This window comes from Cupressus sempervirens, chromosome 4 (genome assembly GCF_028749045.1).
Source record: "Cupressus sempervirens isolate cs-2001-9-10 chromosome 4, ASM2874904v1, whole genome shotgun sequence".
Taxonomy (NCBI): Eukaryota; Viridiplantae; Streptophyta; class Pinopsida; order Cupressales; family Cupressaceae; genus Cupressus; species Cupressus sempervirens.
The window spans coordinates 519,654,997-519,682,097 of NC_143121.1; the positions used below are offsets into that span (position 1 = coordinate 519,654,997).

At 35.2% G+C, this 27,101-nt stretch overlaps 1 protein-coding gene across 1 annotated transcript in view; it reads left to right on the top strand.

The window, feature by feature from the left end:
* Positions 1-26,745, top strand: part of GSTT1 (glutathione S-transferase THETA 1) — a 223,639-nt gene extending 196,894 nt beyond the window's left edge. The window contains exon 7 of the mRNA XM_089825757.1: positions 26,329-26,745. Coding sequence (XP_089681883.1) covers positions 26,329-26,541 — 213 coding nt within the window. The 3' untranslated portion in view covers positions 26,542-26,745. The remainder of the gene's footprint in view (positions 1-26,328) is intronic.
* The last annotated feature ends 356 nt before the right edge of the window (positions 26,746-27,101 follow it).

The window sequence follows — 27,101 nt, forward strand, 5'->3', positions numbered from 1 at the left end:
ACAATTTCAATGCAGCGTTAATCATTTCCAGGTATGACTGGGTGGAGCTGTTATGATTTGAGCAAGAGATTCATTCTGTTTGAGGGCTGGGCATTTTGGTTAGTGAAAAACCATTTAAGAAGGGATATGTAAGGAATTCCCAGTACAGCAGGAAATATGATAGCATATGCGTAGGGATGATGGAGCTATTTCATTGAAAGAATATAGTGGATGTTCTTGAATGTAGTTGTTGATTTACATTACATCTTTGAAGAACAAAGGGTCCAATCATGATTGCGATTCCTGTGATTGCCAAAGTGAAAAGAAATTTGCGATGTGAAACATCTCACGGTACTTAAGGTCTATCACTAGGGATTCTTTGAGATAGTTCCGATTAATTGTGGCCATTTTCTGCATTCTGATCTCTCAATGAAACCCCACTGGCTTCAGAATTCTCTTCGTGAAATTGTAGATCAAGGGCAAGCTTCTCACATAATCTGACATATTTTCTGCAAGGGTGACATAACTCTGTCCTATTTCCACATATTTCTAGATGTGCATTCAACTCTACTGCTGCCAGGGGAAATTGCAAAACCCACATATAACAATCTGCTAAAGACACTTATCACGTTCATGGATGAACAATGATCCACATTCTATGGACTCACCATACTTTGAATAAGTTACAAGAACAACATTCAGGTCTGACATCCTTCGTTACCACCGCCAACTCACGAAATGCGAATGTCTAGACGGCAATATGTTGCTTCTCATCTTTGCGAGACTCACTTTTGCTATCAACTGAAGGTTTAGATTAAAAAGTTCACAAATGGAGAGTTTTAAAAAGGGCTCCATCAAACATAAGGTCTACACTCATCCCGCAACACAAATCCAAGCTCGCATACTCAAGAATGTTGTAAATTGTCTGTACTATTATGATCAATAGCCTGTAACACAAAATCTAAGTCTATCCAACTCCATTCTGAAACTACAAAACATATGTTGACATCAACGACAATGCCTATGATCAAATCATCACATCAACAACTCCAACTCAATAATATTCAATAATCTCCTACATTGCTAACACATCTATCTCTCAACATGATTCCTCCAAAATGAACCACCTAACCATAGCTCATGTTCCATATCTACGAAGGATGAGCATAAGTCATAAAACACTTGAAAGAAACAATGTGCAATACCTTTCAAGTAGTGAACCACTATGTACATCAAGAATGGGGAATGTGAACGCTCCTCCAAGATATCCAAGTCATCATGACTCATCCAAGAACACTCTCAAGTCAGTGCTAGGTAAATGTTCCTTGGTTTTGTTACTGAAATCTTATCAAGAGTATTGATCTCAACATATCCATAATCACAAGACTTCACCTATGTCTCCATGTATCCATGAGCACTTGTAACCAATTGATACATGCTAAAATTCAAATGCAACATAGAAACATAGCACTATCATAAAGTCATCAACAAATGATCATGAATTTAATACAAAATAAACCATCCAAGATCAATATCAAAGCTCCAACTGCAGAATTAGGAACCAAAACATGACATCATGATCTAACCATCTCCTACTAGAACATCCCATGCTCCAAATGCACATACTATGGTCTCGAGAGCAATGTCTCAAGCCAAAAATATCTGATCTAGCAATCAAGAGTGCATCATAACTTAAATACCAACATACTTGTGATGACCTCTGCTGGCTCAACCTCTGACCAATCCTGTAAATGTCCGAGTTTTGATTGGTTTTGCAGAATTTGTACTTTTTGTCTTTTGAAAATATATAAATTGGAATTCACGAACAATAAATGCTCATGAAATGAAATAAGAAATGCTTGCAAATTCACCAAAGAGAATTTGCATTAGTTTATTGATTAATAATTACCTAAGTTACCGATTCGGATGCAGATTCCGAAGCAAATGCGGGAAGCGGATACAAGATACGGGATTTTTTTTCTTTTTTTTTTTTGGGGGGGGGTTGCGCATGCGTGTGTGTGTGTATATATATATATATACTTTGTATATGCAAAGAAATGAGATAAGTAATTTCAGTCTTGTATTCTTACCTTCAAGATCAAAAGATGATCTACATTGTTTCTTTCAAGTATTTTGATTAGATGCAAAATCCCTAGAAAGTTATTTGTACAATGTACATAATCTGAAATCTGTTCACTTCTTTCAGATTTTAGAAATAGATTAATTAAAAAAATATCCTGCCCTGTAATTTGAAGAGAGAATTTCCTCTCACTATTTGTTACAAAAATGACAACTTAAAATGCTTTCAAACTTGAAAAGGTTTGCAAAATGCATTTCCATATAAGCTCAACTAGATAGCAGCCCAAACTAAGAAACCTATTGCAATTCGAAAGGAGTTGTGGAATTAGTTTTGCTAGCCATTTTAAAGCACTTAGCATATAGTATTATTTGGTTGAAGTTTTCATCCATAAAGAGTTTCTTTGCAGCATCAATGTCTCATTGTTGTTCAAATCTATTGTATCACTCTTATCTTTCATTACATTTTAATTATTTTACTCATGATTTAAGCCTAATAGAACCATGCCACATATTAAAAAAATATTAAGAAATGTCTGTCTTTCTTTCTTGGGCAAGGAAGCTTGTGGATGCTCCCGAGTGTCCTGTGGGTGCCATCCAAGTGCCATCCAGATACCACTCATAGGCACCCAGATGCGTCTGGATGCCTCAAATAGGCATCTGTCTGCATACGGGTGCCTGTGAGTGGCATCCAGGTGGCACCCACAACGCACCCATCCACCTCCAGCACCCGTCCATATTCCAATGCTTTTGTTAATCTTTGAGACCGAAGATGCATAGATGATGAGAAATCTTGCATTCAATATTAGAAGCACACATGCCACAGTAGCACCCAAGGCAGGTAGTGCAACAATGTGCGTAGTAGCCTCCTAATCCTCTATCATAGTCAACTGTCCTCAATCAAAAGTAGCAACATCCTCCCAATTCTCGACTTGATAGATTTCCTTTAACTTGCTCCAAAGGTTTTGCACTTCAGCAATTGATGTTAAGGAAAATGCTTTACAATTGCAGTCTTGTCTCCTAAACAAGCCGACACCTACTCTGCAATTGCAGATACTAATAAGAGGAAGTGTTGATGTTGGGATGTATCTTTTCATATAGCTCGATGACCCTCTTATTTTCCATATTCACCAAGATCTGATATCACCAAAAGAAAATAAAATTGAATCATTGGATGATTGTCGGTTACAGTCAATAATTATGCCAATATTGCAATAATTCTGACAAGCTTTGCATATAGGTGCCTTGCGATGAATACATGAAAGTCTTACATTTCCAGCGAGCCCATTTCTAACTTTGTCCATCTTTAAGACCATTCTGTTAAATGTCATGGAAAATACCCTCATCGTGCTCAAAAGGCAAGGCACTTAGTGACATTGAACAAAAATCATACTTCATAGCCATGAAGAGTAGCCAAATGATCATTGTGATGAATACAGGAAACTCTTACGGTTCAAGTGAGCCCATTTCGGACTTTGTCTAGCTTTAAGACCATTTTGTTACATGTCACAAAAGATATCCTCATCATTCTCAAAAGGCAAGGCACTTAACAACATCAAACAAAAATCATACTTCATAGCCACGAAGAGTAGCCAAATGATGACATCAACTCTGTTGGTTACAAATCCAAATTCTGAACAGATGAAGACATTTTATAGAAAAAAATACAATGCCAACAAATACCACATCGATGCCAAGACATAAAGACTATAAGAAACATGATAAATTGAGCTCAATATAATAGAAAAGAGTGTGAAGAGAGATAGAGCTCCATCATGATCAAGATTGATTTAACAACTAGATCAATATTGTCGTTTGCAATCCCTCTAAACTGAGGCAACTGATTTAACTATGGATAAATGCACATATCGAACCACCTGTCACCGCTACCTCAAGTCTCTCTAATATTGGTACTCAGCCCTAGCCAAAAACATTTCAAAGTTCGCCTAGTACAAGACTTGCAACTAGATTCTTCTTACAAGAAAATATATCACAAGAATGAACCATTAAAGAGTATTTGAAATCCTTCTACAACATATGAAACAAAATCTTGAGACTAATCAAGTAATCTTGAAAGAAATCAAATAAGACATATCGATGACGTCTGAAAAAATCCCCAATTTGAAGTAGTAATGATTTTCATACAAAGGCTTAGAAAGGAAATAGAAAAGCTCCTATTGAAGGAATCTAGAACTACAAGGCTGCTACCAAACTAAACACAAATAGGCTATGCCTTCTTTATTACCGCTAATATCATAACTAGGTTGTGATACCATGTTAATAATTTAGTCCAAAAATAGAGATAAACAACAATAAAAGAGCAAAAATAATACACGAAAGAAAATGCATTCATCCTGGGAAAACCCTTCCACTTGAAGGGAAAAAACCCAACTACACTAGCAAAATATCTCTTTTATTGATTAGTAATATTCAAGTACAAAGTGGTGGAGGGGCAATTAGGTGGGCTAAGGAAGACCTAGGGTTCTCTTTGGGATTTTGGCTTGTAGTGGTGCTAGCCACACCACTAGGTGAATAAAGGGACTAATGTAGTCCTAAGAATGTAAGTGTTAGGTTTGACAAGCCCAAATAGGTCAAAGTTGCTCTTAGTTGCTTATTAGGCCAAACTAGGTGTTTTGGGGCCTAGAAGGGTAGAATGGTCAAATAGAGGTTTTGAGGCCATATTTAGGTGTTTAAAAGTCCTATTTGGACATTATGCAAAGCTTTATGGCCTTTAGAGCAAGTTTGAGGGTCTAACTTAACAAGATGTAAAAGTTGCTCAATTGTTGTCAATGACAACATTGACAACTTTTCTTGCAATTGTGCAACTTTTTCAAGAAGAGGAGATAATTGTTTGAAACAGTTAGGAGTGCTCATGTTAAGCCTATATGAGGCTTTCCTCAACCTATTCAAGGGGTTGGAGAAGTTTGTGATTGGATTGTACAGACCGTGCAACAAGTTCTTAGTAACAATTTTATGCTTTTGAGTTCTTTTGGCTTGTATATGGATTAGATTTCGATCTTTTTAGTTTGGAAGTGTTAAAGTAGGTTGTTTTGAGATTCCGTATGGACTTAGTTTGTTGTTTCATAGGGTTTCGGGTGCTTTATTAAATTATTTTGGTTTTCATTAACCTGCTGTTCTGAATCAGATTGTTTGCAAGAATGGGGTCATAGGGCCACTTCCCATCGTAGGCTTTGTACGGCCTTTTGGGATTTGGAACATGACCACATGTACATATTGTACAGTGAAGATGGGGCCCTGGAATGCAAAGGAGCTATTTTTGAAGTGATGCCCTAGGCAAGTCCTAGTAACTTGGTTAGGGATCATAGTGCAAAGCAAGTGGATTTGGAGAGGTTGAACGTTTGTGATACTTCAGCCAGAGCTTGGAATATGTTAGGAGATGTTGTGGTGTAACCCCAATCCCAGTGGGAAGCATTGAGAGAAGTCCTAAGGAAGGCAAACCCATCTTTGCCTTAGACTGCTTGCCAAAACCTTAGAACCCTTGTTTTAAGGCTAAAATTGTGCCCGTACTGTACAGCCATATTGGGGACCTTAGACCCCCAAAATCCTTAAGGTGTTTGAAAAGGGTGTCTAGATTGGTGGTTTATTTGATCCCTTTGTTAAGAAAATTTTCAAGAAATTTGAGTTTTACTTCATTTGGAGGGCTAATTGCTTGTAGCCCTATTACAAACATTTGAGTGCATTTTTGCTTGGTAGTTGGAACTCGATTAGGGTTTCAATCTTGATTTGGATTAAGGACATTGAGGGAAGTCCAAATATCTTCCTAAAGGACCAATCATCCATTTGGGAAGTTAAATGTACATTTGGGGTTACCTGTGATGTTGGTGAGTTAGCAAGCATGTTTGTTCTACCTAATTGATGTACACCAATTGAATGGTTTAGGTTCTCTTGAATAGAGTCCTAATGAGTATAGGGTGAGTAGAAGCCCTATTTGGGTCAAGTGGATGACCTAAGGAAACCCCAGGAGTGCTTGGGGGAGAAGCAAGTTTGGTTGTTACATCAGAGTAGTACCAGAGCAAGTTGAGAACTTTGGAAGTGGTGTATGTCTGGAGCTACTAGAGAGTTAGTGGGTGAGTTCAGTATGGTGACTAATGCAGAGCTATCTAAGGAAGTGGATGAGCAAAATGAGAAAAATAGACTCCTTGAAGTAGCCTTGGAAGACGTAAAGACAAAGTTGGATGAAGTTGTTGATGCAGATAAAATGAAGGAAGACGGAGACAATGAGAAGGGTAAGGAGGTAGCAGAAGAAGATGTTGTCCCTGAACTTGACCTTGTCTTGAATGAAGATCCCTTCTTGAAAGCTATTAAAGCCCTAGGAGGGAAAGCTTTGGAAGGTGTGCCACTATTCAGTGGAAAGATAGATATAGATGTAAAGTTTTTGCAAATTTTGCTATAAATCAGACTGAGATAATACCTTCTTTCTTGCTTGTTGGAGATGATCTTCTTTAGTTTCAGACTTGAAGTGTTTATCAAGAGTATAAATACTATTCTAGAAATGTTCTTACTCTGCAATAATTTGAATAAGGCAGTAATGTAGAGTAGCAAAATTTATTTTGTATTGTGCTCTCTATCCTCATACTTACCCTATATTTATATTGAACCCAAGAGGCATGTCTTTACAAAGGACATGACCCTTCTAGGTCGGCCCTTATAATAAACACATAATTATCCTCCAAGATCGGCGTTTATTAGATGATCAAATTAGATAGCAAACAAAGTTTAACAACTATGCAAACAAAACATTATTTAATGCTCCTAAATGAGACACGGATAAGGTAATTCATAAAGGGTTATAAATAGAAAAATCCTACATGAGGATGTCCATGCTTTATTTGATCATGTACGATCTGCTGTTCAAATCAGATCAGTATGTTATTGAAGTTACATAGAATTAACACTCCCTCTTAACTTGATAATCATACTGAGAGATAACATATCTAGCAACATCAATCAAGATGAATAAGCATAGATTGATACTCTATATCTATTTGAATCTTCTAAGCATGCGGTATCATAGAACATATGATACTATGTCATATTACCATCTTGTGATATGTCTTATCACTCATACTAGTGATAACAATATTGCATGAAATGCAACATACAGGATAAAATCCGAAGAATGATTAAATTCTTCATTTATCCAAGTTGTGACTCATAGCTACTGGCAATCCTATATCACAACATGATCCTAAGATCTACCAGAACACAGGATAAAATCCGAAGAATGATTAAATTCTTCCTTTATCCAAGTTTGTGACTAGGCATAGAAATGTCTACATCACAAAAATGATCTTAAACTCATCTAGATCTGACAGTAGTTCTCTATTGTTCAACACATTATCTAAGAGATCGTCATCTCTCATAATATCTTTTATACAAGTGCTCATTATCTCAGAGATTGTCACCTCTTAAATAATGAATACAAATGGTGAAGCCCATAATAGTCAATAGCCTGACAATAATATTTTAATTAAAAATTATTAATAATTAAATAATACAAATGTATTACAATTCAACCATTCCAAGTCTTTTCTTGAAGTGATCTATCTTCACTCAAGAGAGAGGTTTAGTAAGAATATTTGCAGTTTGATCTGCAGTGCAAATATACTCTAATTTTACAGTATTCCTATCTACCATATCTCTTACATAATGGTAAGGAATTTCAATATGCCTGGATCTGTCATGAAAAACCGGATTTACAGAAAGCTTGATGGAACTCTAATTATCACAATGAATAATAGTAGGATTCATGGGTTGACCAAATAATCCTACAAGTAACTTTCTGAGCCAAATTGCTTCCCGAGAGGCCATTGTTGCGGCAATGTATTCAACTTCTGTGGAACTCTGTGCTATTGATGCCTGCTTTTTGCATATCCAAGATATCATCGTTGAGCCTAAACTGAAACATCTTGAAGGGCTTTTCCTATCAATAACACTTCCAGCCCAATTCGAGTCTGTGTACCCATGTAAATCCAAGTCAACTTTCTCATACTTGAGCCTAACATTAAGAGTGCCTTGTATCTCAAGATGTGTTTGATTGCAACTAGGTGAATTTCCTTTTGCTCACACATAAATTGACTTAAGACATTAACAACATAGCAAATATCAGGTCTTGTATTTATCAAGTACGTAAGAGACCCTATCATCTATCTATAAAGAGTAGAATCTATGGAAGGTGATTCTGTTGCTGCTTCCTTAAATTTATTAGATTAGTCTCCATTGGAGAAGACATAGGCCTGCAGTTCCACATTTCAAATCTCTTCAAGATGTCTAATGTATACTTCCTTGATTAAGTATGATGCTGTCAGAATTCTACCATACTTCTAGTTCTAGGAAGTAATGAAAGAGTCCTAAATCTTTCGCCTCAAATTCTTTGATTAGATCTTTCTTACATTGATCTATAAGATGATCATCACCTGTTATTTGTAAATCTTCAACACACAGCATCAAATTACCATATCATCTTTATCCCTTTTATAATATAGATTTTGATTAGCTTCATTCTTGGAGAATCCTAAGCTGGTGAGATACTTATCAATTCTTTCATACCATGCCCTTGGAGCCTGTTTAAGCCCATAGAGTGTTTTTTTAAGCCTGCAAACAAAAAACTTTAGGGTTATGAGTTTCAAATCCTTTAGGTTGCTCCAAATATTCCTCTTTTGTAATCTTTCCATTCACAAATGTTGTTTTTACATTCATCTAATGTACTTTCCATCCCTTTGCTGGTACAATAACTAGGACTACTTTTACAGAGGTGTATCTGGCAATAGGAGCAAAGGTTTCTTCATAATCAATTCCCTTTTTTTGAGAGAATCCCTTGACTACATATTTGGCTTTATATTTTTCAATGCTACCGTCAACAACAAGCTTGATTTTAAATATCCACTTAGAAGAAACAACGGATTTTCTTTCAAGTCTTGGAACCATTTCCCAAACATCATTCTTAACACTGGATTGGTATTCTTCCGTCATAGCATCCTTCCAAGTTGTATGTTTAATAGCATTTGAAACATTGGTTTGTTTGGATTTAGATAAATCACTCATGTTTGTTGCATAACTAGAAAATCTTTTGGGTCTTTGCCTTTCTCTGAAGGTTCCAGATGGTGCAACGATGTCTTGTGCTTCCTCTACTGTCTTAATGGCTCAAAGTGGTCTTTTTTTTGGATTTTAAGTTCCCTCAAGATTAAGATTTTGAATTTCCTCTTCAATTTTTTCAATGTTCTCCCTTTGAAACTCAGATTCAGTATTTTTTTCAAAATTAGGTAAGGGAGAGGGTTCTTTAGAACCTAGGGCTCTTTTGAATGCTAAATCTTCTTCAAATATTATATCCCTACTAAGTTCTATGTTTTTCTAACCAGGTATGAAAATCCTATATGTTTAGATGTTTTACTATACTCGACAAAAACACCTTTCTTCCTTGAGGTTTTTAACTTAGTTCTCTTTTCTTTTGAAACATGTATATATACTGGGCACCCAAAAATCCTAAGATGACTTATATTAGGTTTAACCTTAGTAAAGAATTCTTCAGGAGTTTTATCTTTAGGGTACGAGTGAGGACTCCTGTTCTGAATATAGACAATAGTACAAGAGGCTTTTGCCGAAAGATAATATTCTAAATTTTGATCAAATATCATAGCACTTGTTACTTCTATAATTGTTCTTTTCTTCCTTTCTGCTACCCCGTTCTATTGTGGGTTATAAGGAACGGTATGCTTCCTCTTGATTTCTGTTTTTTTACAAAACTCTTTAAACAAATTTGAAGAATATTCCCCTCCATTATCAATCCTAAGAATTTTAATTTTGTTTTGATAAGTTTTCAGTTAAGGTTTTGAATTCTTTAAATCTCTTAAGGATTTCTTCTGATTCTTTACACTTTAAGAAGTAAATCCAAGTTTTCCTAGAGAAGTCATCTATAAAAAGTATATAGTACCAGAATCCTCCAAGAGAAGAAACAGACATAGGTCCACATAAATCCGAGTGGATTAATTCCAAAACATTGTTAGTTTTTCTAGTGCTATCATGAAATGGACTTTTGGTGTTCTTACCTAGACGACATCCTTTGTATATGCTTGAGTGATCTTTATTTAACTTATGTAAACTAGTTACCATCTTCTCCATAGTTGATATGGTTTTGAAATTTAGATATCTTAACCTTTTATGCCATTTTTCATTTATATCATTAGCTTCATGAATTAAGGTTTGAATAGGTTGACAAGGTTCTGTATTTAATTCATACAAGTATCTCTTTCTTTGACCAATCAAGTTTGATTTCTTAAATGAAGAGTTCTTAGACCAGGTCATTACTTTACCGTCCATAAATGCAACATTATGTCCATTTTCAAGTGTTGTAATCAAGATTAGATTCCTTTTTATTCCTGGTACATAAAGTACTCCTTTGAGATGTAGAGAACTACCTGACTTCAGTTTCAAGGTGCAATTTCCAATTCCTTTGACTGAAAGAGCGGAATTATCACTAATGGTAACTTCACCATCAACTTCTTTAGATATAGAGTCTAGTGCTTCTTTGTATCGAGATGATCCGCTATCAATTCCCCATGTTTTGCTTGACAGTGCAGAATACAATACACAATTCTTAGGATCACAGTTATCTTCTTTCCAAATAATGTTTGTACAATTTACTTGCTGCTTTGTATTCTTAGGGCAATTAGATCTAGTGTCTGAATTTTTCACATTCGAAGCAATTTATCATAGGGTTTCAGGTGCTTTATTAAATTATTTTGGTTTTCACTAACTTGCTATTTTGAATCAAATTGTTTGCAAGAATAGGGTCATAAGGCCACTTCCCACCATAGGTTCTGTACGACCTTTTGGGATTTGGAACATGACTCCATGTACATATTGTACAATGAAGATGGGGCCCTAGAATGCTAAGGAGCTATTTTTGAAGTGATGCCCTAAGCAAGTCCTAGAAACTTGGTTAGGGATCACAGTCTAGAGCAAGTGGATTTGGAGAGGTTGAATGTTTGTGATCCTTTAACCAGAGCTTGGAATATGTTAGGAGATGTTGTGGTGCAACCCCAATCCTAGTGGGAAGCATTGAGAGAAGTTCTAAGGAAGGCAAAACCATCTTTGCGTTAGACTGCCTAACAAAACTGTAGAACCCTTGTTTTAAGGCTAAAATTGTGCCCCTACTATATGGCCAGATTGGAAACCTTAGACCCCCAAAATCCTTAAGGTCTTTGAAAAGGGTGTCTAGATTGGTGGTTTGTTTGATCCATTGTTAAGGAGTTTTGCAAGATATTTTACTTCATTTGGAGGGCTAATTGCTTGTAGCTCTATTACAAGCATTTGAGTGTATTTTTGGTTGGTAGTTGGAACTCAATTAGGGTTTCAATCTTGATTTTGATTAAGGACATTGAGGGAAGTCCAAATATATTCCTAAAGGACCAACCATCCATTTGGGAAGTTAAATGTACATTTGGGGTTACCTGTGATGTTGGTGAGTTAGCAAGCATGTTTGTTATACCTAATTGATGTACACCAATTGAATGGTTTAGGGTCTCTTGAATAGAGTCCTAAGGAGTATAGGGTGAGTATAAGCCCCTATTTGGGTCAAGTGGATGACCTAAGGAAACCCTAGGAGAGCTTGGGGGAGAAGCAAGTTTGGTTGTTATATCACAAAGCTTTCAATTAACTTGCTTTAGAATATGATAAGCAATCATATAAATAGATTGCATAAGATTCTTCACCTTTCACATGAAGGTCTCTTTGAATCTCAAAAATAAGACCCTTCATATTTCCACATATTTAATATTTAACATTTCACATTTTCATATGCATGCCTCTTCCCATGATGTATGACATGTCTTTTTGCATAATATAATCACAAATATCTCTTTTAGTTGAGGATGACCATAACCGTCATAACAAACATATTTCTATTTCATAAAATAAGACATGAAGATCTCTATCGCAACTACAAACTTCAACACCTTAAAGGGAATATGGTGGGACAATTGGGAGTTGATCTTGTGACATCTTCATCATTAATGGCTTTAGAAGGTCCACTTAACCATCTTTCCCTTTTCAATAACATGTTAATGTTTTAGCCCAGAAATAGAGATAAACAACAATACAAGAGCATAATGTTAGAAAGTAAAGTCCACCAAGATAACTGAGATACGGGGGCGGGGGGTTAAATCAGTTATCCAACTATTCAAACATTTATCACCCTTGTTAATCCTTAAGCATGTGAACAATATAATTAATAACCATAAGAAGATACACATACACATACACGATAACACCAGATATGTTAACTAGGGAAACTCTTCATTAGAGGGAAAACCTCGGTGGGGATGGTATCCACAAAATGATGTACTAATATAAAAGTTCCTGGTTAGGAGCCAATGAAATACATTAAGTACATATCAGTCTCTGTTACGAGACTTTGAATTCCTATTAGGAGATTCTAACTTTGTTAGGAATTGCAAAAGGCAGATGGACCCACTGTCCAAACAACTTTAGGGGCAAGATCACTAAACTCACTGTCTAACTGGTCTCCGTATTATTCCTTGTAGAATAATAGAAATGCATAGCTCCTCTGTCCTCTGACTAGACCAAACCTCTTCTGATCTTGATACCAAATCACAAATCTCGCATCCAAATATCCCTTGGATCACTTACATGCATTTACTAGCTTCGCATATTACTTGATCAATTCACACTTCATACATCAATCACACTCTTCGCCACAAGGAAAATAACTTTCCTTTATACCATATCCTCAAAATAATTCCTTGAGTCTTTCCCAATTAATTATAATAGGACCTCATTAAGATATTACATCTTTTCCTAATTACAAATCATTGTTGGTTCACAGTCTTTACAACTTCGCACACGTGCAACCTCAAACTTTGTACACTCGTCGATGCCATCAGCAAGCCATCTATAGTCATTGTCTAATTGCAAGTATCACGATTCTATCTCAGTAAAGAGATACAAATCAATCACCATAAACCTCTTATCAGGTACTCTGTCTACTTATTGTCTTCTATAAATCAAGCACATCTTATGCATGTCTTTGACTCTCTGTATGCCCACTTATCCACGTCATCAGGATATAGTGCAGAACACATCCTTAACTACGCTTGACCAGATCATCAATATACAGTCCATACGACCTTGTTCTCTATCTGCTACTCTGTCAGTCTTCACAGAAACAATGCTATGTTGACATCAATGACAAACACAATTATGAATCCAACATGTTAATCATACTAACAATCTCCCAAATGTTCTAGTAATGCTTAGGATACTCCCCCAAAGGAATACCATCAGCATTCATGCTAACACATAAACCATACACAAAACACTCAAATCATTTATACTAGGAAAAACCTTCCATGGGAAGGGAAATACCTAGCCACACTAGCAAAATATGTCTTTTATCAATCATAAAAAAATCAGGTACATGGCTCTCCACTTGATTGATTTCAATCATATAAATAGATTGCATTTGATTCTTCATCTTACACACGATGGTCTCTTCAAATCCCATATGTTAGATTGTTCAAATTTCCAAATATACAATACTTAATATTTTCATACTCATGCCTCTTTGCATGACATATGACACGTCTTTTATATATAATATTGACTTAAATATTCTCACAGATATCTCTTTGAGCTAAAGGTGACCATAATGGTCATAACAAACATATTTCCATTTTACAGGAACAGAGATAAAGATTTCTATCGCAACTACAAACTTCAACACTCCTCTTAGCAAGAGAGAGATCTTTAATAAGGCAATCACTCATAGCAGCAGCCAAAGATGATAAATTCATATCACATAACACATGTTTTCTTTGCATAATATGATTCACCATAGATAACTTCGTAAGTGCAAAAACGGGGTCAAACACAACTTTTACCATGCCTACTTGTAGAGGGTAGAATGATGACTTTTATCTCAAAACTTCTTCCAAAGAAGGATACATTTCCACCATGCCTACTCGCAAAGGGTGGAATGAGGGCTTTCATCTCAAACTTCTCCTAGAGAATAGTGCATTTCCACCATGCCTATTTATAGAGGGTGGAATTAAGGCTTTCACCTCGAACTTCTCCCAGAGAAGAGTGCATTAATAAGCGAGAATTTTCTCTTAACATAGAATCCCTCTTAGTAGGGACAACATTAATAATTGAGATTCTTAGCCGAAACTCCCTCTTAGCAGGGACATCTTAAATAATAGAGTCTCCCTCTCAATAGGGACAACTTTAATAACATAGTCTCCCTCTGAACAAGGACAACTTTAATAATAGAATCTCCCTCTTAGCAGAGACAACTTTAATTACACAATAAGATGGTTGACTATAAACTTGCAAAGGGTCGGATGTCTCCTCCTTTCACGTAACCCCTCTGAAGCTAAATAATCGTCCCCTTTCAAAAAATGTGCCATCAGTTTAGTATCAAGACTACAAACAATATTACATAATCTCTCACCATCCCATTGCATCCTGCAACCATGAGAGATATTAATCAATGTTAAAACAATATTTAAAAATCAATATTCAAGAGATATAATCATTAATACTTATCTCTTTGTATTCTTGTCTCAATATACATACAAAATAGATTGTCATGTGCCTCTTGTTAAATCTAGACTAGAAACTTATAAATAAAACATCTGCATATATCCTAGGAAAAACCTTCTGCAATGAGGGAAACAACCCAGCCTCAAAGATGAATCGTTTATTGATATGAAAATTAATAGAGCTACGGCTCTATGAACATATATGCCATTAAATCAAATCGATCACCTCTGATCAATTACAAAAAATACTTGATGATTCTGAGCACATTAGAAAACATCAATTACAATTCGAAAAAGTCACACGGAAAAATAACACCAACGAATGTACATCTCTCAACAACTGGAAGACACCAATTGCCTATCAAGGAAATAACAGATGAAGCCATTCTTGCCAAAAATGCTCTTCAATTTGCCAACATGGGCCACTAGGTAATGCCATGAGAAGATATTGAAATATCATAACTGCTGTCGTGAGATGATATTTGCAAATATCATAACTGCCGTCGTTTCCAATAAAACTTGAAGATAATATTATATTCATGAGACCAGCGATGATTGAAGGAAAAAGAACACGTTGAAAGCAATATTACGTAACTGAAAACAAGTAGCCTTCAACGATATCCTTCATGGCAACACGTAATTGCTAAGAGAAGATAACCGATTCCAGCAAAGGGCACGGGACCCAGAATAGAGTCGAGTTTGAAATGTAATATACCCTAAAATGTGTAAGACAGAAACAAATTTCTCCATCCAAACATTATTTCATATTTAATGCAAATTAATTATTGAATCATAATTTACATTATTGCATATATGGCTAATATATTTAACACTCCCTCTTAGCTTATATGAAATTTATAAACTAGATGAAAAAGCACTCAAATGCTTAACACAAAAATCCAATTTGTTTATAATCATGGAATATCTCACATGAAAAACCATTTATTCATAACTAATAATCATGGAATTTGCTCAATATGAATTTTTTTTGTAAGACTGACAGCTAAGCCTTTATCTACAGACTCTCTCAACGTGAATAGTAATGGAATCTTTCAACATGACATACAACTCTTATCATGGAATTACTCAACGTGATAATATCATGGACTCTCTCTACATGATATTCACTATCGCATAGTGAAAGAGTTGTCATAGCTGATCTTACAATATTTATTAATTCACACACCAAAAATGATAATAGATGAATCTTAATAAACTAGACTTAGTTCCATTTAAGTCTTAAGATTTACCATACCTAGCTTATCTCTAAAATAATGAAATTTCACCTTAGACAAGGGCTTGGTAAGAACATCGGCAGTCTGATCATCAGTGTTGATATACTTGAGCTCCACAGCCTTTTGTAGTACCATGTCCCTTAAATAATGGTACTTAACTTCTATATGCTTTGACTTGTCATGGAAAACTGAATTTATAGAAATTTTTATGCCGCTCTGGTTATCACAGAAAATTGTAGTAAGTTCAGAAGATTTTCCAAAAAATTCACTTATAAGTTTTCGAAGCCAAACAGCTTTACGAGTTGATGAGCAGGCTGCCACATATTCCGCCTCAGCAGTACTTTGAGCTACACATTTTTGTTTCCTGCTGACCAAGCAATCATGGCTGAACCAAGGTTGAAACAAAAACCTGAGGTACTCTTTTTGTCCATAATACAACCAGCCCAATCAGAATTTGAGAAACCATGAAGTTGCAGATCATTAGAACAAGAGAAGCTCAATCCATACTATAAGGTCCCTTCTACATATCTCAAAATATGTTTAACTGCAATGAAATGATATTTTCGTGGCTTACTCATAAATTGACTCAAAGTATTAACAACAAAACAAATATCAGGCCTTGTGTTGACGAGATACATGAGAGAACCAATCAGCTGTTTATAAGGAGTCCAATCAATTAATTCTGAATCAGCTGAAGTTACTTGAATTTTCTTCAAATTAGATTCCATAGGAGTCACATTTGGCTTGCAATCAAGCATACCAAATCTCTTAAGAATATCAAGAGCATATTTACCTTGACTGATAATGATTTCATTAGGTTGCTGCCAAATTTCTAGACCAAGGAAGTAGTGCATTAAACCCAAATCTTTCATCTCAAATTCAGAAGTTAAATCCTTTTTGCATTTGGTAATCATTTCATCATCTCCTGTGATAAAGAGATCATCAACATAAAGAACAAGGATCAACATAAGAGCTTTATACCTTTTGAGATAAATGTTTGGATCACCTTCATTCTTTGTGAAACCCAAACTCAAGAGATAGCCATCAATGCACTCATACCAGGCTCGAGGTGCTTGCTTAAGGCCATACAATACCTTATGAAGTTTGCATACATGAGATTCTTTGTTATGAATAATGAATCCTTTAGGCTGCTCTACATAAACCTCTTCATTAATAAAACCATTGAGAAAGGCTGTTTTAAAACATCCATATGATGAAGCTCCCATTTTTTACTTGCAGCAATAGCAATAATGGTTTTGATGGAGGTGTACCTTGCTACTTAAGCAAAAATTTCATCATAATCTATACCTTCTTTTTGACTGAAACCTCTAGCTACAAATCCAACTTTGAATTTGTCCACTCCCAACAGTAGCATGCTTTGTTTTGAATAACCAGCTAGAGGAAGTGATTGATTTATCTTTAGGACGAGGAACAACCTCCCAAACTTTATTTTTTAGAATAGACTCATATTCTTCTAACATGGCATCCTTCCAAACCTGTTGACCTATTGCTGTTTCAAAACAAGAAGGTTCAAAGTCAATGAGATTACACATTAAAGAAAAATAGTTATCAAAAGTTTGAGGTCTCTTACTTTCCGAAACGTTCCCTTAGGGGCTGAAAAGTTTTCAGCTTCTTGCATAATGTTTCTTGCCCACAAAGGTCTCTTCTTCTCATTCATGTGAACACTAGGACCAGCTTCAAATATGTCTTGAATCTTAGGAGAAGAAGGAGAATCCTCTCTTAGAGAAGATTGAAGGATTAGGAGTAGCAAGAGGAGGATTTTGAGGAACCAGAGGAACATCCAAATCAACATCCAGAGAAGAATCAGCAAATTTGGAACAATCAAAATTTTCTTCAAAAGAAACATTTCTACTAAGCTCAATAGATTTTTGCCCCGGAATGTAAATTCTATAAGCTTTTGAAGATTCGCAAAAATTCCGTTCTTACTTGAAGGATCTAATTTTTATCTTTTTGTCTTTGGGAATATGAACATAAACTGATGAACCAAAAACTTTCAAATGACTTACGTCTAGTTTAGTACTGGAGAATGCTTCTTCTGGAGTCATATCATAAATTATGTAATGAGGGCTTCTATTTTGAATATAAACTGCTGTCTTGCAGGCCTCTACCCAAAGAAAAATCTGCAAATTTTGATCATGAATCATAGCTTTAGCAGCCTCAACAATAGACCTGTCTTTCCTTTCAACAACTCCATTCTGCTGAGGATTGTAGGGGACACAAAACTCCCTCTTGATTCTTGCTTCAACACAAAAGGATTGAAAAGAACTTGAAATAAATTCACCTCCATTATTAGATCTAAGAGTCTTAATTTTCTTTTCAGAAAGGTTTTCAACTAAGGCTTTCATTCCTTAAATTTGGATAGAACTTCATCAGATTCTTTTGATTTAAGAAAGTAAATCCATGTTTTGCGAGAACAATCATCAATGAAGATGACATAGTACCAAAAACCACTTAAGGAAGTTGATGTCATTGGTCCACATAGATCTGAATGGATCAGCTCTAATACATGCTTAGATCTACTTTCACTTGAATGAAAAGGACTCTTTGAAAATTTTCCCAAGAACAACCTTTGCAAACACCGTCATGAGAGGGGCTGAGAGAGGGAAGACCGATAACAAACTTTCCTAAGGATGAAAGTGATTTAAAATTGAGGTGACCAAATCTCTTATGCCATAATAAATTGTTATTGGAAGCAACATGATTTAGAACATGAACTTGATTAGCTGCAAGCTTATAAAGAGTCCCATGATGTTCACCAATAATATGAGCAGAACTGAAATTAGAATCTTTCTTCCAAGCCATCACACTTCCATTAGAAAAAGCAATATTGAAGCCTTTATCTTCCAAGGCTGAAATGGAAATTAAATTCCTCTCGATACCAAGAGCAAATAAAACATCACTTAGATGAAGAGAAATTCCAAATTTTAATTTCAATAAGGTGTGACCTGCCCCTTTGACAGAATAAGGTGCATCATCACCAATGATTACTTGAAGATGAGAATCTGATTCAATTAGATTCAAAATGTGTTGCTTGAACCCAGAGATGTGATGAGAAGTACCACTATCTATTAACCAAGTATTACGATCAGCTTGTACATGACTAGACAAGGCTGATATAAGAACAAGACCTTCTGAATGATCATAAGAATCCTTTGAAGGAGAAGAATCTTTCGAATCAGACATAGTTACATCACGAAGTTTTAGTTTCACAGTGCAATGTTTAGCAAAATTACCAAGTTTTTCACACCTAAAGCATTTAATCTTGGAGAAATCTTTTTTTCTTTTAAAATCGGAGGATGAGGAAGGATTTTTATCTTCAAACCTTTTGAAAAACTTCTTTCTTCCTCTTTTCCTTGAAGTTTGAGAAGTGAGCACTTGATCTTCCACTTGGTTAGATTGACGAGAACTCCCTCTAGCCTCCAGATGACATTCCTCTTGAATACAATCAGTTCTTAACCTTTCAAAGGTTGGAAAATCACTTCTGTTACTGATGCCTTGGATGAATGATTCCCAAGAATGAGGGAGACCATTCATTGCAAGCATAACTAGTTCTTTGTCATTGACAGTTTCTCCAATGGTGCTTAACTAATCCTTTAGTTTAGAGATCTTCAAGAAGAAAGAGACAATGGAGTCGCTTTTGCACATCTTAATGTGAAGAAGCTGCATACGAAGTGTCAGAGTTCTGCTTGTATTATTTATCTCATACACACTATGTAGTGAATCAAACATTTCTTTGGCAGATTTTAGCTTGGAGACAATAGGGACTAAATGATCCTTCATGGAGTCAATGATTATACTTTCGGCTAGAATTGTGTTCTTCCAACTTGCCTTTTCTGTAGGGTCAATGGGTTCTTGAACTTCAAATTCCACAAAAGAAAGAACATTTTCTTCCAGTACTAATAAGATTCTAGATTTCCAAGAAATGAACTTCGATGCTCCTTCCAATTGATCTTCAACCTTCAAATGAGGCACCATGATGAAAATGAAGAAGAAAGAAAACAATCTAGTCTAGTCTTAAAGATTATAAACCAAGCTCTGATACCATGTTAAATCTAGACTAGAAACTTATAAATAAAGCATCTGCATATATCTTGGAAAAAACCCTCTGCAATGAGGGAAACAACCCAGCCTCAAAGATGAATCCTTTATTGATATGAAAAACTTTCATTACATATTAACAGAGTTGCGGCTCTATGAACATATATGCCATTAAATCAAATCGATCACCTTTGATCAATTACAAAAAATACTAGATGATTCTGAGCACATCACGAAACATCAATTACAATGGGAAAAAGTCACACATAGGAAAATAACACTAACGAATGTACATCTCTCAACAAATGGAAGACGCCAATTGCCATATCAAGGGAATAACAGATGAAGCTGTTCTTGCCAAAAATGCTCTTCAATTTGCCAACACGGGCCACTAGGTAATCCCGTGAGAAGATATTGAAATATCATAACTATTGTTGTGAGATGATATTTGCAAATATCATAACTACCTCCATTTCCAATAAAACTTGAATATAATATTATATTCATGAGACCAGCAATGACTGAAGGAAGAACACGTTGAAAGCAATATTACGTAATTGAAAACAAGTAGCCTTCAATGATATCCTTCATGGCAACACCTAATTGCTAGGAGAAGATAACTGATTCCAGCAAAGGGCGCGAGACCCAGAATAGAGCCAAGTTTGAAATGTAATATACCTTGAAATGTGTAAGACACTAACAAATTTCTCCATCCAAACTTTATTTCATATTTAATGCAAATTAATTATTGAATTGTAATTTACAGAATTTCATATATGGCTAATATATTTAACACCTCTACAACCAATGTTCAAGGCATCAATATAAAATAACAATAATACTTATCTCCTCATAATCTAATCTTCCTCAAAACTCACCTGTTGGCTTATACATAACACCTCTGTAGGATAGAAAATTTATCCAAGGGACTCTTTGTTTCTTTAAAAAGTACATCATCACAATAGACATGTTGTCAACAATTATACAATCCTTAAAGGTGCAACTCTAATGTTTGCATTATTTTTTACACTTGCATATGACAATGACAAATATGGGAATACATACCACTTGTTACATATCAATACAATAGCATAGACTATGTCAAGAATTTCATAATCAAGAAATACTTATCTATTTCTCTCAAAACAAATCTTAGCATGCAGAGAGACACGAAATACTTACTTGGAGAGAAATTGCATGTCCCAATGCCAAATGTAATGTTGTGTTGTGAAAACAATCATGTTCCAAATTTACCCTTTCCCCTCTTTTTTTTAATTTTATACGCAATACAAAAAGTTCTCCAACCTGACATATCTCTACCAGAGGTATACATCCTCTGTCCAGACACATAATTTTCTCTCAGGTTGAATTCCCAAGGAAGTGTCAAATGCTCTTGAAATGCAGCCAAAGCAGGTGGTGAAAGACATGCTTGAACTTCAACCATCTTTTGACAATATCATGAACGAATAGTGTTTCTATTTCCAAATCATATTGTATCGAAATGAGGGATCTTCAAAAGTAACGATACTTATAGAAAAGAAGGATAGGTGTAGTTAGATACAAATCACTCCCATATACGCATAGCAAATAAACCAAAGAATATCACAACTCACAATGACATTAAGAGATTCAATATACGTCGCCAAGAATATGGAGAAATTATTAATGAAGAAGCGGCTTGTCATCATCCTTCCACTATCATGTATTGAATCTGCTATTAATTACTATGCCTCAAGAAATGAAATGCGTTGTCATGTGTGAGTGAATAGCTCTCAGAAACTATTCACCACTCTTCAACAATAGCTTAAAGCAAGCACCAATTGTCAGAATTTTCATCTTTGGTGCCCTTTTATGATTGTAAATGTAGTTAGAATAACAAATGAAAATCCAACGACTTATTCCTTGCAAACTTGTCTCATAGCACAATAATAGAAAGAATTCCAGTACAACTCCCAGACTATCAAAAAACAAGACGCGAGAATAATATCCCTTCATAATGAATGCCAACGAAAGCGAGTGTAGAAGGAAAAGAATCGTTAACACAGAGCAATGCTTGAAACGGATGAAGAATGGACTCTCCACAATGCATTCAACCGGGGTGGACATTGAAGTGAAAAGAGCCCTTTAAAAAAAACAGAGAGAAGTTCTTACCTTACAGATATTTACACGAAGGTGAACTTCAGTCAATCAGATGCCATGAGTTGTGGAACATGCGATATTAGCTGAGAAACAACACAATTCAAGCATAGAACACAGATTCATAGCTCAAACACAACCATTTGTCCTCCTACCACAGTCGTTATATGATTAGGAAGATCTAGACAAGGAACACAGATCAACTTCATCTTCTATTGAGATTCCAACCACCTTTTAGTCTCTTATAGCATCCAAACAATCTTATATGATGTATGGCGATTTGGACGTCAAAAAAGTTACATTTCTTAAAAAATATGAATGAACTGCTCTATTTTGTGGCAAGCTCAAGGACTCTGCAAACGCAGAAATAATTTTTTGGAAAAAATTGCAATTAGAACTTTCAATCTCTAGACACATGTTCCTTGATAATGCAAAAATAAATGAAGAACATAAGCCTCCAAGAGTGAGAATCTATCTCACAGCTTCTCAGAACATTGCAACTTTTATATTACTACCATGTTAATGTTTTAGCCTATAAATAGAGATAAACAACAATAAAAGAGCATAAACCATACACAAAACACTCAAATCATTTATCCTGGGAAAATGCTTCCATGGGAAGGGAAAAATCCAGCGACTCTTGATTAAGAAAAAATCATGCACGTGGCTCTCCACTTGATTGATTACAATGCACTGAGCAATCACATAAATAGATTGCATTTGACTCTTCATCTTACGCACAATAGTCTCTTCAAATCCCAAATGTGAGACTGTTCAAATTTCCAAATATACAGCACTTAATATTTTCATATGCATGACGTATGACACGTCTTTTTATGTAATATTGACTTGAATATTCTCACAAATATCTCTTTCAGATGAAGGTGACCATAACAGTCATGATAAACATATTTCCATTTTACAAGAACAGAGATAAAGATCTCTACCACAGCTACAAACTTCAACAGAAATCAGACTCAAAGGTGTCTGATTTCTTATTGTTGGCTGCCTATCACAAATCTCCTGGATTTATTACTTTATTTAATTCAATCCACACCCAATTCGCTCAATCTGGACCTCTGAATGACTCCTACGGGTTAGCAATAATTCAACTGGTCTTTCGCAGTCTCAGAATTGTTCAAACACTGTGAAACTAATGTCCTTGAATGCTGGAAAAAACAAGAAACTCTAGATTTCAGGGCTTAATGCCCAATAACTCTCAATAACAAAAGCAAATAATCAATAGCACAATTAATCGATTTTCACTTTGGCCATTTTGTAATTCTTTCATGAGGTTTGATTCCTAAGGCTTCTCTAACAAGTTATTGATGACTTATAAAATAGCTTTGAATTGACTTTATAAATAATCCTTAATAAGTTCGATTCAAGTAGCTTTTTCAATAAGTTTCTTTAAATGACAATATTTTCTTTCGCAGATGACTTTAGGTTATATCATTTATTAGGGTGTACTTTTACATTAAATATTATAATATATGACCCGCACATAATAATATTTTTTAGAGTTTAATATCAACTTTATAATACAACCATTATAAATAACTCCAATGCAATTATAAATTTGATATTTTATTGACTACTCATGATCTCTTTGCCCTGTCTTAACCTGTAAGTCAAACACTACTTCCATTGCGCAACCAACTGCCTTGCTAAAAATAGTAAGGGTCCATCTCTATAAACCCCCGACTCACTATAATTGGTAAATCCCTGAATACTTAATCAGCACAGATGCCAAAGGTCACCACTACAATTGAGGCCACAATAAATAGAAATTGTAACCAAACTAACACAAATGAAAAGCAATAATGACTCCTTTGACGTCCAGAAGGGAATTGGCCCATAAAACTGACAATTGGGACCCTCTAACCAACAAATCTAGCCTATTCCAATCATAAAGCATACCATCTCAAAAAGGGGACATTACAATACTCCAACCAAACATTGCCTTACGATATTTCTATGAGGATTTAACTCTGTAATTTTTGAGTCAGTCATTGACCTATGTTTCATGAGTAGTGGTTCACAAGAACCCATCTCTCATTAGAATGTCAGCCGGGACACCAAGATCAGGTATATTTCCCAAAGTTGCATGTTGAAATTTTAGTTGGGTGTGTAAAATTGGATGATCTTCGTTTACAAAATGGTTAAATTATGATTTTGTTTTAGACCTCTGGAATAGATTTTTGTATAAGCTTTTTTGAATCAACATTCTGGATTACCCTCCCCAATCCATTTGGGATACAAGAGAGCTAATAGGCATAGGATGTAATGTTGTCCCTTTTGAAATAAGATTTCATAATAACAATAATAATAAAATTTAAATGTTAAAGAATAAAAAATAAAATTTAAATTATAAATTTAAAAGAATAAAATTAAACATAACCATAATTAAAATTTAGTGAAGTTCAATGAATATTCAAAAGGCTTGAGATGAAAAGTTGTGACTTACTGAAAAGAGAACTTCATTTTGAAACGGGGGTAGGAATGGAGGTAAGAAAGAATGGAAGATGTAAATCTTTGAGGGTCCATTTAGTTGCTGGAATTACATAGCGTCAGAATTGTCAAATTCTGGAAGTTTCAAATCTGGAAAACGGTTTAGGGAATATGACTGGAATTGTTTGGTTCCTTAATTCTGGAATCGGAATACCACCTGAATAGAGAGAATTTCAGCTTGTACTCAATTCATTCGGTGGCAATTCTTCCTGATCTCTCTGTTAGATCCAATTCACGGTTTGATGTTCCCCATCTTCACCATCGACAACACAAATTGTTTCATAAATAACCCCTCCTCACCAGCATAGTAATCCACGATACTCTTCGTATTCTGCTCCACAGTTAATCCTTTGGAATACAAGATCTAATCAGATATCAAAAGCCCTTTCATACTCTGCACTTTCTTGAAAACAACTGTTGTCAAATTTGGTGGGGCTGACATTGTCCAAGGGAGACAAATTGGCATTTCCTCCTGAACTGGGACATTGTTTGGGACTGCGCTCTTCTGCCCTTTGAATGTCCCACTATCGTCCAGCAATACCAAAATCCATTGACTATTGTTGAAGTTTCTAAAGCGGGATCATGCCTTGCAATCGTATGCACACAGGGGAGTTGGCAAAATGCATGGTATCGACATCCACTAAGGAATTGGCACGGCTTGTCTCATTGCCAACTGGAGGTAACTCTATTGCCACAAATGCATCTCGTTGGACACATTAGATCGACCAGTATAGGGGTCCATAAAATTTCAAAACAGAATATAGTTGACAAAAGTTGGGTCAAATTCCATGGTCTCTGTAAAGAGTATGCACATCAGCAACATCATGGATGGATTCCAAGTCTAAAAAACATGGATATGGTCGGAGTAACTTTTAAACATGTGCATTAGGTTGGTGTTTTTTTGTTCTCCATTAACATTGTGACTGATTTAATTTTGTAGGTGTCTGAAACATATTCACCCTGAACAAAACAGTCATGGAAATGAAGGCGAAGCAGAGATGCTGCCATGCGGGGTAAACGTAGGCAAACGAACCTGAAATCTTTCTAAATTTTGATTTATAAAGAAGTGGAATTAGAATTGGTTTTCCAATTCCACCTTTTCAGGCAGAAGATTCATTTTGGGCAAAAAAAAAAGAATTTGGAGATTCCAATTCTATTTTTGTTTTTTGGAAACAAACTGTGAATTTGGGTATTTGTATTTCCCAATTCAAGCAACCAAAGGGGCCCTGATGGAAGAGAAAAGTGGAATTGAGAAGAAAATAAGAAATTGGTTCCGTCAAAAAGCAGAAATGATGAAGGGTTGAAACTCTTCTAGTAATTATGGAAATGATGAAGGGAAACTATAATAAATTAATTTCCACACTGCATTTTCTACGAGTATCCAAAAAGAACACAAAAAGCTAAAAGTTTAAACTACAATGGAGATTGAGACAGTAGAGACCATGAAGCTAACATAATGGAAATGGTCTAAAACAGAGTTATAGAAAATCACTGTGTAGAAGACAAGCTATTTTACATAGTACAGAAAAGTAATGTGCCAAAGATCATGTGATAAAATAGGACACTGAGTATGATTTAAAATTTTATGTTTTCTATCAGATGCATTTCTCACTATTTTGAGCTTCATACTTGGATTTGTTTATACCAGTTAGTGTTCACCTCTATTTTATTTTTTCAAAACAGGCATGTAACATTGCATGTTATTACTCACATGTAATGGCATTATTTTTTTACTAACCTGATTTCTATTATAGGTTTTGGACAGGAATGATATTGATATGCTCCTAGGTCCTCATGAGAAGGTGAGAAAATGGATCGAAAAGGTAAAGAAAGCAACCGAGCCTTATTTTGAAGAAGCCCATAATAAACTTTACAAGGTATCCATGAGACTTCATGGCCAGAAGCTTCAACTTAATTCGAATGGAACTGCAGTTGACTCGAGGAAAGTGCTGTCATCAAAACTATGAATTGAGACAGATAAATAGGCAAATGAAAATGCAGTAGCACATAGCAGGCTGAAAGCTATAACGAGACAATAGTATGTCAAGCCAAACTAAGCCATTAATATATGATAATCTCTAAAGAAAATAAATTTCCTAGTTATTTTGGAAGTTTGTAATAATTACAGCATCATGACACTTCATTAATCGTATTTGGCTTCTCATTTTTCATTTCATTGCACAAATGCATTTCACTGTTCCAAATAAAAGTTAGAAATTTCATTGCTTCTCAACCTGAAATATAAAACTTCCCATATATATAATTATATGATTGTGCTATATAAGTAATGAACTGTAAAAACCATTTAAGGAGTGATGTTTGATGAAAGATGAAGTTACAAGATAAATTAAAACAAAAATGCCTTCAATTAATCTAGACACCATTTTCTTACTTGAGACAGGCGTGGAGGGATATGATGTTGCCCACTTAATATACTTTCATATCACACATATTCTGGTTTTGTGATACAAACAACAAAAATTTAAAACTACACAGAAGATTAAAATTCCAACTGTACGTTGTGCTT